Source organism: Helianthus annuus, chromosome 2 (genome assembly GCF_002127325.2).
Source record: "Helianthus annuus cultivar XRQ/B chromosome 2, HanXRQr2.0-SUNRISE, whole genome shotgun sequence".
NCBI classification, from domain to species: Eukaryota; Viridiplantae; Streptophyta; class Magnoliopsida; order Asterales; family Asteraceae; genus Helianthus; species Helianthus annuus.
This window is the reverse complement of record NC_035434.2, coordinates 90086124-90100327: the sequence shown is the minus strand read 5'-3', so window position 1 is coordinate 90100327 and position 14204 is coordinate 90086124. Positions and strand designations below refer to the sequence as shown.

The window sequence follows — 14204 nt, the reverse complement described above, 5'->3', positions numbered from 1 at the left end:
GTGTGCACCCACAATAATATTGTGATTTGCATGTTCATCTCAGCTCCTCCTAACTCATGTCGAATGGTTCCCCCAACTTGAATAGCAAACAAAGAGCGTCACATAACTTAAGTCACGAATGTTTAGGGAATTACCACCCTATCAGTCATATAACACGTGCAAGGGATACGTAAGTTCATACTATCGTGTTTAACGTGCACCAGCATGCAATATCATATGTAAGTGTCCACTAATTACATAGTACAATGAGTATACGAAAGACGAACCTTGCAATCTGGAGCTGAGTGTCATGATCGATTTCCGAAGGTGTTCGGTTATAGTCTGGTTTTACAAAAACGTTTTAAAACCTAGTTCACTATAACCAGTGGCTCTGATACCAACTGTAACACCCCCAAAATTCCACCTGCGGAAACCCCGCGAGGCGTGTTACGCATCAGAGTTCGAGCCACCAATCACATTGAACCAATAATAAATATTTAAATAAGTCATAACATTAATTACTAAAATAAGATGTCAACAGGTTATCAATTCTCAAAAGTTGTGTAGCGGAAGCATGTAATCGTTTAGCAATCGTTTCATAATAATAATCAAAATCAATGCATTGTTTATAAGTGAATCCAAGAGTCTCGATCCATGACCACTCCAGCACTTCCAGATAGCAAGTCCATGTTCCAAACGTTAATGACCTACAAGCATGCAAACAAGTGTGTCAGACTACGCTGGTGAGTTCAAAGTGTTGCTTACGTGTTGTGCTACCAGATATATGTTAATGCGATTCAACGATGCGTTACGATGTTGCTCAAGTTAGTTACCCTAGGGACTACGCCCTTACGTAACCGAGGAGTGTGCCTCTTAGCAACCCACTATGTTGTTCAGTTAGTTACCCTAGGGGAACCGCCCTTACGTAACCGAGGAGTGTGCCTCTAAACAACCATAGTGAAACCCAGATAATTAGTTCACCCCCGTCCTTACGGCCCGGTGTGAGGTTTCCCACCTAATAGCGCTATCAACTAATTACCCCCATTGCCCTCCAGGCAATAACCAAAACCGATTAAGTTGTTTACCCAATGTTTCCCTTCCAAATGTTTACCAGTTGTCCCAAACCACCGGGACGCATGCTTGAGAAAATGCAATGAACTCACCTGGGATTGCTCGGTATGATACACGAAAAAGGTTCAGTTAAGCTACAATGTAATCAACCACGTCCTAGCAGGTTTATCATACAGGTCAGGTTTGTATTCAAGTATTGCACGTACAGTTACACAGAGTTAACACGTTACAAACACGTAGAGATCATAGCAACACTTAGCAGTTAAGCAATACAAGTTAACAGTCATAACATATTCGAACTTGTACGATTTAATAAGCCCAAAGTTCCCGGCCCAACATGTAATTAGCCCAATAGCATGAGTAGTTCAGCAAGCAAACGGCCCATTAAACAAACCAACAGTTAACTTGTGCGACTCAGAGTTGGGTTGTGCGACTGAAAGTCTAAGCCCAAGGATAGTCGGCCCAATATAACAGTAGCCCAATTAATTTAACCACGGAACTCTTGTGCGACTAGAACTAGCCCGGCCCAACAACAATAACAAATAACAATCTTGTGCGGTCCAGTTAATCTTGTACGATTGGGACACCTTGTGCGACTGGGCTGGGTTGTGCGATCTAAGCTGGCCCAGTCCAGTATGACATGCACGGCCCAACAGTTAACAACCTAACACTTGTGCGATTTGACTGGCTTGTGCGATCAGATCCTCTTGTGCGACAAGGAGATCTTGTGCGAGTGGTGTACTTGTACGAGTGGACATCTTGTGCAAACAAGATGCCTTGTGCGATCGGTTAAAATCCGGAAATTATGCGTGTTAGTTACAATTCCCCAAATCTTGCCAATCAATTACCAAGTTTCCAGTTTATCATATATCAATTAACAATTATCAATCTCCAATCAATTCGTTTGACCATATTATCAGTTTCCATACTTACAATGCATCAATTAACACAAACAAATATTCTATCCAAATCCTTAATCGATCAAACAAAAGTTCTTAACATTCAATTCATATGAACCCTAAATAAATTCAACGAGATCCTATCAACATCAAGCATAGTCAATTAACACGGTTCAAGATCCTAACAATATCACTATCATCATAACTGTTTATCATAGTCGATCATTCGCAAACAATTTCTAGATCATAGGCAGCATTACACGATTAACAATGATTGACCAGAATTCTTTACATGTGAACCGAGAATCAATACTAACCATCAATGTTCATAATCGATCGTATATCATACACACAATCAACCCTAATCGGCTAAAACCAAAATGTGGAACAATAACATCAGTCAACATCATAACACAGAAATCATAACATCGTGACAACTAAATCGAAAGTATTAAACTAACCGGAGTGTGCGTGTGTAGTGGATCAAGATACGAGGCTCCGGTTGAAAGGGTTGTTGCCGTCGAACAAGAGAGGAGAAGAGGAAACTAGGGTTTGGTGTATGTGAGGTGATAGTAACAAATGAGAGCACCAACCCCAAACATAAGTGTTTACACGTCTAAGAGAAGTGGGCCGGACCCCTAAATGGGCCGCCCTTAGTTCGTGTACAAAAGTAAGGCCCGAAGTGGGCTTGTGCGATCGAGAGGGAATTGTGCGGCTCTGGTTGGGCTCGAGTAACATAACTACATACATAGCACACATCCACGTAACAACATATCATGTGTTCATCAATCATATTATTCACATAATCAGTCAAGTTCATAAAATAATCAGTCAAGTTCATAAAGTTCATAAAGTCGTGTCATGTTCACAAATGTTACACAAAGATAGGCTCGGATTGCGAGTTGTCACAATGTGACAACTCGAGTTTCCAAGATTCTATCTTCGCATTAATTGCACGTTAATTGTTTAGTTGATTACTTGATTGTCTTGTAATTGTACATGTTGGATTATATGTTGAGATGTTTGTTATTATGTTATCTGGTTAATGTGATATAGGTGTTCCATAGTATGTCATGTAACCTGTTTGAGAACTTAAACTATTTAAACCTTAAATGAGTCCAATGAAACAAAGCGTTTCGCCAATAACAACCACGACGAAACAAAGCGTTTCGCCAATAACAACATCTCGACGAAACAAGTGTGTTTCGCCGGCCCAGTGATTCGCCGAAGCCCATTAAGGGCCCAACACGTTAATTCGAGTATTTGTTGCGTAAAACTGTTACACTCGACATTCTTTTGGCAAATCGAAACCCTAGAACCTCTCCACTCTCCTGCGGCAGCCATCATCTCTTACCATCATCTCTTTAGGAGATTCTTGTGTTTCATCTTAACCGGTTAGTCACGTTTATTGATTCGATCTACCTGCAACGTTATGTGTAAATTGATATTATAGTAAAACAATGATTTCTGAATGGTTTTGACTATGATTGATGTTATTTTTGAGAGTTTGACGATTATGTGGTATATGATTTGATTGATTTTGTTCACTGTCCACGATTTGATTTGGTGTTCTATCATAAATCATTCAGTTTTGGTCTAATGTTATGAATGATACGGTTTGTGCCACTCTTCATGATCGATGTTGATAGTTATGAGATTCAGATGTCATGTAACTGATTGTTATGGTATGATTAGGGTTTATGCTAGATGTTGTGTGCCCTGATGAATAATTATGAATGATCTCTGTATGGCTACTGTGTTGTATGTTTTCCGTATGATGATGACGGCAGCTAGGGTTTATGTGATTTGCGTAACTGTTAGGTGACGTAACTGATGCCTCCACGAAACGCTGATGTCGACGAAACGCTGGTGTGTTTCGTCAACATTGGTCACGGCGAGTCAGGCACGGCGAAACAGGGGAGTTTCGCCGAAGGTAAGCATGATGAAACAGAGGGTGTTTCGTCGAAGGGGATTCACGGCGAAACAAAGTGTGTTTCGCCGAGTTAGAAAACTGCACAGTAACTAAGTTATTTCTGTTAAAAGTTAACTTGGTTAGTTATATGTCGTTAAATGTAACTCATGTGAATATGTGATTAACTGTTGAATACTATGAGCCGATTGTTACTTAGTCGATACTGTATGATCATGAATGATACGTGAACTATGTGGATGTGAACTGATTGTGAATACATGCATAACTATAGGATTGGATTAGATTGTTTGTGAGCGAGTAATAATCTTACCGAGCAAACCAAGGTGAGTTCACACTCTTTCCAAGGCATGGGATTCCCAAGGGTTGGGAATGGGTAAATGAACTAAACGGTAATTAGGACCATCCTCCATGGGTAGGATGCCAAGTATACACACTGGACCAAACCTCTATCATGAAGTCCCTCATTTATATAGACTTAATCGCCGAGGCCTATGGCAAGCGGGTCATTAGTTAATAGCGCTATTAGGTTTAACAAACCTCACACCGTGTCGTTCGAACGGGCGTGTACTAATGGACTATGGGCAAAGGGTCCATGCTGATAGACATTGACTTAGGGCACCTCTTACATTTTCGTAGCAGTCGATACACACGGTCTAGTAACACATGGGAAGCCCCCACTAATCTTCGCACACATGTCTGGGAGACCGCGATACGAATTAATACGATACATGGTTTACAAAACGAACATATGCTTTACGAAACGAATACTATAACTAAACAACCAACTGTAAACTCGCTCAACTTTGTTGTTGACTCGTTATTACATGCCTTGCAGGTCGTTAGGTACTCATGGAGCTTGCACAGGGAGGCGCGGTCGTTGTGGGACATGGCAGTGTGTGCCATGCTAAAAACATTACTTTATTTCGTACTTAATACTTGCTTTGGGTTTTACAATTATGCTTCCGCTAAACACTTAACTATGTTTTTGATTTGAAACACCTTTCATATTGTGTGGTTGAATTTTACTTATTACTTGTTATGTTCAATATGCTTGGTGGCTTGATCCTGGTCAGTCACGCCTCCAGGCGGTGGTACTCCGCGTATGGATTTTTGGGGTGTGACAACGCGAGGGGCTCACTTCTAGTTAGTAACATAACGTATTTATTGATAAATAACAGTAATATACCACTGTAACACCAAATATAGGCATCCAAAAGACACGTTTAAATAGAACAACTTCTCATTATTCTTGGAATAAACTGCAATAAACCCTGATAAAGTACATATTTCCTAACTGAAACATATATGGCAATACATACATCAACTAAATACACAATTCAATACAAATGTGGTCATGACCCTCATGACCATCATGACCCTTCACGTCAGTGTGATGTCACCCACCTCTAGTCCACCATCCAAAACCACTACCCTAAGGGTGTGGTCATGACCCAAACCACTAGCCCCTTATTTATTTGAATTTATCTTTGTCTAAAGAAAAAGGAAATGATTTCTTGAAAACTGGAAAGGAGGACCATGGTTACCATGGTTTAATCTATACAAACCATAGTGGGTCAAGAAAGAGGGGTGGTGTAGCCTTCCATTCATGTTTCTAAGTGGTGAATCATGTCCCAACCATGACCCCCACACCGATATAGACATTAATCAAAAACATAAACATCAACCAAATACGAAAAGATTACCCAAGATCACTAAAAATATCTAAATTAGATTACCAAAAGATTGCCATTTAAATGGAAAACTCCATTGTCTCTAGGTTTGTGGCTAATTCATCAAATTCCTTTACGTGAAGGGCGTGATACCCCATTCATCAGTCAATGCATACCGTCCGACATAGTATAAGGACAATTCCGGGACATTATATAACACTCTGAACTTGTTGGAATACCCAAGGGAGGTGACCGTTTGGGCTAACTAGAGAATATTGAAGACGTCAAATACTTAGTAGCTTTTAGCCACATTTTTAAAAATCTATTGGGGGCAATTAATCAGATCTGTCCACTATTTTCTACTGTGGCTAGTTATTGTCATATTTTTTTGAATAAAAGTGTGACTAAAGGTTTGGAAAAAATGTGTTTTTCGTCACATGAATAAAAAATTAAACAAATATCATGGTATTTGACCACACTTTTCAAGTTGTTAGTAAATATCACATTATTTTCTTAAAACGTGGCTAAAGGTTTTGAACTGTTATACGATGGTCATAGCAGTAGATCATATTTGACCACACTTTTCAAGTTACTAGTAAATGTCACATTATTTTCTTAAAGTGCGGCTAAAGGTTCTGTTATACGATGGTCACATTAAATAAGAACATGTGTGGCTAAAAGTGTTTTCAAATTATATTAACTAGTTGATTTTCCGCCCGCGCATTGCGGCGGGGGCTCAATGACTACAAAACGCGTGTCAGCAATGGTAAGCAGATACCGAATATCAAAACATAAATAAAAATGACGTGGTAAAGATAGTCACTCCGTCCTAAAAAAACGATTTTAAATAACCTAATATATAATAATAGGACCCACACGTCCTACACGTTGGAAATTCGGTTGTTTTCAGTTCAGTTATTACGGTGCTATCACTTTAAAATATGGATGAGCTCAGTACCGTTAACGGCACCGAAAGTACCGATCCGGAAAATTATCGAAATTAGGTACCGGCACCAAAAATGCTCGGTGCAATATGGTATGGTATTTGAAGGTAAAAATTAATAAATACAGGTATGGTGCTAGACCGGTGTCGAACCGAAAGTAAAGATTCTGAAAACGCCAAAAGGTGGGTAACAAATTGGTACCGAAAATGATTTGGTATAGTAAATTTGATACCGATATGATACTGGTTTGATTACAGGATTTGATATGATTTGTTCGTCAATAATCTAAATATCAAAGTTAATTTTACATGCTACAATTAATTCATTACAGAAAAAAGACAAAAAAAAAAAGCAAAATAAGTTGTTGTGTATATAAAACCTCATTCAAACGAAATACAGTTTACTTACTCTGTGTATGAAAAGTAATCTAAACGGTGCAATTACTTGCATTGCTGCGTTCCTACATGATTTGATGAGCTCGGTACCAACCGGTACCGAAAATACCGTTACCGAAATCCCGAAAAGTGGGTACCGATCCGAATATACCTGGTACGGTACGGCTCGGTACCGGTCGGTACAGGTACGACACTGGTATATGAGGCTAAAAACCGGTGAATACCGATGCCAAACCGGTACCAAAAGCACACCTGATTTGGTAAATTTGATACCAGTACTGATACCCGATATTATTTACTCATCCCTTAGGTGTTACTATTCATTCATTTCAGTTTTTAATATATAAATAATATATAGATAATGATCATTATCCACACATTTAAACTTTAAACGACACTATGTCATGACGGTTTTTGAAAAAAACAAAAAAAAAAAAAAAAAAAAAAAAAAAAAAAAAAAAAACTATGGGCTAAAGTTTAGAACGGTTTTTGAAAAAACTATGGCTAAAGGTTAGAACTGGCGTAGTGGGGATAGCCCATAAGCCCTTCATAGATCCGTGAGTGATATGTATACTATTAATATTCACAAAATATTTTTAAACCATGCATACAACAGCAATAATAAAAGTTAGTGATGTATTAATCCATTTTACTGTTACACAAATTACTACTTATAATTAAAAATAATCCATTTGTTTATTCCTCAATACGTCAGAGGCAGAAAATGAAATATATTAGTAACAAATAATAGCGTAGAAAATACATATTAGTAACAAATAATAGCGTAGAAAATACGTCAGAAAATGAAATATATTAGTAACAAATGATAGCGTAGATATATAATTTCAATAATTGTCCACCTCTATACAATTGTGTTTGACTTTATGTATATCTGGATTATCTGCATATCACTCTAAAATGACGTCGGAATATATTGCTAAATTCAATAATCAGTTGACCACCAGATAATCGAAGGTTGAATATGTCAAAAGTTGAAAATCATAGTTATATTTTTTTAGAGCCCCCGCAACCATAGAACACAATACCTAATTAGTATTCCAAACCCTACAACACAATGCCTAATCATAGTTATTCCAAACCATACAACACAATGCCTAATCATAGTTGTTCCACAATGCCTAATGCCTAATTAGTATTCCACAACCATACAACACAAGCCTAACAATAAATCATTCAAACTTACACATAACACTTCACTTTTTACCCACTTCTTACACTAAAAAACAAAAAGTATTATGAGTGGGTGGTTCCCACTCATTCCAAACCATACCAATCCGCTCAAGCGGACTTGCTCCTCAAAACCGGTCGTAGTCACTCGCCTCCAACAGCCCTCATCCGGAAGTGTGGTGGTCTAGATGAGTGGACGTGGTGTTGTTTAGGCTCTTAGCAAATGTGGAAATTTGTATGACATTTTATATTTATTTATATGCCTAGTCTCATACCAATTATTTGTCCTAGACATCTCTTTTTTCATATTTTCAACATCGAATTGAATGCCTAACCGATAGGATTCATCGACCGGATATATAAACCTGATTGGATTTAAATAACCTCAATTTTGACTAATTGGTCGATAACACTCTCAACTTTCGATTTGTACCACACCAATCCTAACTTTCAACTTATTTTCCTTTGACCCTCACAAACTAACTAAACCCTAACCCAATTAATGATGGATTTATATGTACGGATTCGATAAGTCAACGCTGCTGACCGAGCTATGACCTGTAAAAGTTACACCTTGGGCAACGAACATCAAATCCACTTAACTCGATTAACTGGTGATCAGGAACAATTAACGGAACGAAACATATAATTATCTAGAATAATTATATATTCACGAGAAACGAAATTTATTATTTATACGGGTTATAAATAATATAACGTTTAATTACTTATTTAATTAAACTTTGTTTTCAGGCTTCGTATCGCGTCTGGGCTTGAACTTATTATATTGGGTTTCGGGGCCTAAGAGATAATTAAGGTAGTTAACCTAAATATATTTCTATATATAATTTTCAATCATATTCTTTTGAATATGAATATGAAGTCTTCTGCCGTAAGATATTTGAAAAAATATTGTAATTCACTTTTGTGGATCAATCTAAAGGGTAAAGATCAAATAGGAAGTTAATTTTCGCTAGGAATGATAGGAAGCAATCTCAGCCGTTCATCATCTATTTTTAAATTTTTGGAAGCGTGGGCTTTTTCGTCATTTTACATTATCATATCTTCGTTCTAATTTATAGATTCTGTTACTTCTTTTCTTAGTTCATCGCTCTCATAACAGAATTGAAGATTCCATATCCCTAAATCGCCATCGATCGCAAATTCAACTCTTTTCAAACATTAATCTTCTTTCGTTTGTCAATTCGATAACTTCAATGTCTTCGTCCGACTCTGCTAGTATGTTTAGCTTCAATTTTGAGTTACTTTTTGTAATTTTTGACCAAATTTCATTGTTTTACGTTTTATAATTCGTGTTTCTGTAATTAATATTTGATATTTCATAAGTTTAATTGTTATTGTTGTATAATTTAACATAATTTGTTTGTTTTGTTTCTTCATCATTTTATTGCGTTTTAGTTAATAGTTGCGTTTTATGATATTAATTAAATTATATGCATACAAACTTGTAGTTTAAGATTTATGTAATATAAAGCTAAATATTAGCTATAACTGTTATTGTTGTACAATTTTTGTTTGTTCATCATTGGATGCGTTTTACTGAATGTATTGCGTTTTATGCTTTTACTCATAATACTTCTTATACAAACCTTAAAGGTCTGTATTTCTAAATTATTATATACATACTTTGAGATTTAACAGTAAACACATTATTATTTAGGTTGTAATGCGTTTTATGATTTTTTGTAAAGTGTTTCAGATCACATGATGCGTTTTACTGAACATATTTTTAGGCTTATCAGTAAAAACATTATTCTGTAAGAGGTATTGCGTTTTATATTCTTTTTAATTGTTTCAGATAACATTTCCAAGTGGGAGGAACGTGTATGCATAAACAGTGGAAGAAAGTTTTACAAACCAAAAGTCAGTGGATCTCTTACACCTGCTGTTGGAATGCTTTTTAAGTCATTTGATGAGGCATTTGCATTTTATCAGAGATATGCACTTGCTGCAGGTTTTTCTGCAAGAAAAAATACCTCTTGGAAAAATGTTGGTGGTTTAGTAAAAATAAGATATATTGTCTGTTCAAAAGAAGGATTTCATGTTTCCAAAGCAATAGATTCTGGTTCAGTTGAGAATAGTAAAAAGATTGTTAGACGTAATAGAGGTTCAAAAAGAGTTGGATGCAATGCTCATGTGAAACTAATATTAGAGGACAATAATATGTTTAAACTCTACTTCTTTGAAGAAGAATATAATCATATCTTTGTTGAAGATGAAGATATTCATTTCTTGCCGGCTGCCAGAAGTATCGATTATGTAAAAGAAAGTTTTATATCTGGATTGTCTGCAATCAATATTGGACCTGTTAAAGCATTCAATATTATGAAAACAATTTATGGTGGTTTTGGTGAAGTTGGAGCTAGTAAAGTTGATTGTAAGAATTATAGAAGGGATTTGAATCTTTACATCGGAGAGTATGATGCAGAAATGGTAGTTAGGCGCCTTATTAGGAAGAAAGAATGTTGTCCTGGTTTCACATATGATTATGTTATTGGTGAAGATAGAAGATTGAGAGGGCTTTTCTGGGCTGATGAGGAATCAAAAAAAATTATACAGTGTTTGGTGACATATTTGGTTTTGATGCTACTTATAAATCAAACAAGTAAGTTTTTTTGATTTATTGCGTTATATAAATTCTGTTGCGTTATATATCCTCTTCTAAATTTTCTAATGCTTTTTTAATTTTTTTTATTCAGGTATGATTTGGTTTTTGTACCATTTACTGGTATTGATAATCATTTTAGGAATGTCACATTTGGTGGTGCATTACTTGGTTCGGAGACTGCAGATTCGTATAGATGGCTTTTAAGATGCTTTGTTAATGCTTTTGGAAGTGAGCCTAAAGTTGTTGTTACTGATCAAGATGCTGCAATGAAGAGAGCTATTAAGGATGTACTTCCAAGAAGTAGGCATAGGTTATGTATGTGGCATATATGGGAGAAATTGAAGACAAAGGTATTAACTGCGTTTTATGATATAACAAACTGCAATTTTATAAACTGCGTTTTATGTATTATACAATAAAATCCAACATTTTTAACAATAGAATTACAAAACAATTGCGTTTTACAATCAATGCTTTTTAAGTTATTGCGTTTTATGTTTAATGATTTTATAACTTTTTATTCAGGTTGGTCCTGTTTTGTCAGCAAACACTGATTTTAATACAAGAATGACTCGTGTTGTTTGGAATGATACTATTATTCCAGAAGATTTTGAAACTGAGTGGCATTCAATAATGTCTACTTTTGGATTGGAAAATCATGAGTGGTTAAAAGACATGTACGATCTTCGATTTGATTGGATTCCTGCTTATTACCATGGAGAGGATTTGGCTGGGCTTATGCGTACTACCTCAAGATGTGAAAGCGAGAATTACTTCTTTGGTCAGATTTGCAATCCAAGATGTACACTTGTTGAATTTTTCACTCATTTTGAGACAGCAATGGATATTCAAAGGCATAAGCATAGGAGGAATGATCATGATACAAGGTATATTGAGTGTAAACCATGGAGTGACTTTGTATTGGAGAAACAAGCATCAGAAATATACACCCAAACAATTTTTAAGGATATTCAAATTGAAATTAATGCTGCTATTACAAAGTGTATGTCAAAGTCTGTTGATACTGTGGGTGATTTTCAATATTTTGAAATAAAGGATTTCAGACAGCCATGCACATCTTTTTTCAAGGTAATTTTTTAAATTTATATTGTTTAAATATCTATTGCGTTTTATATTTCATCTTTAATTGCGTTTTAACATTATATGATCTTATGGTTATATCTGTATTATATTTATTATTCATTGCGTTTTATATTACATTTCATTAATTTTATATATCTTTTTAATCTTATTTACAGGTGCAATACAGCAAAGAAGAAGATGGTTTAAGTATAAATTGTTCTTGCAAAGGGTTTGAACAATTTGGTATACTGTGCCGCCATATATTTTACGTATTACGGTATGAGGGTATTAGTGAGTTTCCTAGAAGATATGTTCATAGAAGATGGACGAGAGATGTCGTTTCAATGGGATCAAATCATTCCAATATTCGATTTGATGAAATTGGTAGGAATAGTAAGTGAGATTGATAAAGTTTATAGAGAGATTGTTCTTGCAAATGAGTACGTGGTTAATAAGCTGGTTGGCGATTTAGATGAATTGTGTCATTACAGGGATCATATTAAAAGTTATATTGATAAAGCGGATGAGGTTATGGTTGTTGCGCCGCCTCCTACTCGCAAAGAAAGATTTGCTGATATTGGAGGGAACATAGAGAAATCTGATTCTATGATTCGTGTCCCCATCAAAACAAGGACCAAAGGATGCGGTGTACAAAAAAGGATCAAGTCTAATCGTGAGATTGCAATTTAGAAATCATCAAAGATCCAGAAATCGTGCCGTGTTTGTGGTGGAAAAGGACATAACAGTCGAACGTGTAAAGATAAGGTTTCTTCTAATGCTATAGGTTCTAGCAATGGAGTGTAATTATGTATACAAATTCTTTCGAAATCAGATATCAATAAGTAAAAAAAAAAATTTGTCATTGCGTTTTATGATGTTTTGGTTAATTGCGTTTTATGATAACAACAATATATTTGATCTTTACCATATACTTGGTATTTCCAAATCACTTATCAGCTTTTTTTGGTTATTCCGTTTTATACATAGAACAATACAATATACTTTAAATGGTATTTGTTGATTTATTGCGTTTTATAATCAAACAGATCATACACAAAATTAAACAAGAAATGCAAGTGGATATAATAAACATTGCGTTATATAGATGATGATAGTTTTTAAACCCACAAACATGATGTTTTCAAAACACATAATTAAAGAAAAATTACTAGCATTATCAGCTTCATGGATCAAAGTTTGTTTCTTCATCGGATGAGAACCCTAAGCTTCAATCAGGGATTTCCTCATCACTTTCAGATTCAACCCAAAGTTCAACCTGTGAGACTACTGCGTTTTGGAGCTTCTCTGCAAATTTGCTACCAGAGTTGTTGATGATTGGTATTTCAGATAACTGCTTCAAAAACCCTAGATCCTAATTGGTAGATATGTCCTTTGGGTCATACATCTCCACTTCACCATCGTCCCAAGTCACTGAAACTTTGAAAGTTTCCTCAATGAACTCCCAAGATGTAACCTGGGCATCTTCAGGTGCAGTTTGATTCGGATCACCATATCTCTTGTGTAGAATTCTGAACAGTGCGGCTGATTGATTTGTGTAACAAGAAGGTGGTATACCTATTTCGTTCATTTTTTTCAAAACATTTTCATTGCAGTTATGAAGAACAGAAGCAACGGAATGGTATTTTATTTTTTTTCCATCAAGGAATTGAAGAACGAAATTGCCTCTTTTAACCCACCAAACTGATAGTTGTGCATTAGCCATTTTTAGGGTTTGTGTGTGTTGGGTATTTGGTGTATTTTTGGTGTATGATGAGAGCAATGTGAAAATAGTTTAGGGTTTATGTTCTTATATATTGCTAGAAGAATTTGAATCAACTGTGTTTTTAATAATAAAAATGATTATTTTTTATTTTTTTCTTTGAATTGAATGTTCAATCATACACAGTATTGGCTATCAGGAATCCAAAAGGCTTTTTAAGGCATTTTAAGGCTTTTGGTCTAATCAACTGTATAAATTTCTATCATACACAGTATTTTTAAGGCTTTTCTTTGTATATTATTTTATTTTTTTATAGCATTTCGTTTAAGAAGATTATAATATATTTTTTTATTGTCCTTATTGTAATTATGTTTTTTGTGTTATAAAAATTTTTTTAAAAAAAAAGCATTGCGTTATAAATTATATTGCGTTATATGTTTGGTAATGAATAATTAGAAAAAAACATTGCGTTTTATAATCAAAACATATTAAAATTAAAATTGACAATGTTGAGTTATAGCATACTTTAAAAATGATTCGTTTTATAAATTGTATATATATTTTATAAATTTTTTTCAAATTAATGTTTAGATAATTTTAAAAGATACATATTGCGTTATAAAATAACAAACAAATAAGTGCATTCATCAAAATATTGTGTTATATGAAAACATTGCGTTTTATAATAAGTAG

At 35.1% G+C, this 14204-nt stretch overlaps 1 protein-coding gene across 1 annotated transcript; it reads left to right on the top strand.

The window, feature by feature from the left end:
* Window positions 1-3782: 3782 nt before the first annotated feature.
* Window positions 3783-12481, top strand: LOC110894156 (protein FAR1-RELATED SEQUENCE 5-like). The gene is made up of 7 exons (XM_022141346.1): window positions 3783-3882; window positions 9899-10597; window positions 10639-10705; window positions 10800-11058; window positions 11234-11797; window positions 11968-12034; window positions 12180-12481. The coding sequence occupies exons 1-7, from the start codon at window positions 3783-3785 to the stop codon at window positions 12479-12481; spliced, it is 2058 nt and encodes a 685-aa protein (XP_021997038.1).
* Window positions 12482-14204: the final 1723 nt, after the last annotated feature.

Excerpts from the sequence above, each read along its gene's own strand:
- LOC110894156 (XM_022141346.1), top strand. The coding sequence starts at position 3,783 with ATGCCTCCACGAAACGCTGATGTCGACGAAACGCTGGTGTGTTTCGTC. Across the intron at positions 10,598-10,638 it reads CACATATGATTATGTTATTG|GAATCAAAAAAAATTATACA; the intron begins GTGAAGATAGAA and ends TGGGCTGATGAG. Across the intron at positions 11,059-11,233 it reads GGGAGAAATTGAAGACAAAG|GTTGGTCCTGTTTTGTCAGC; the intron begins GTATTAACTGCG and ends CTTTTTATTCAG.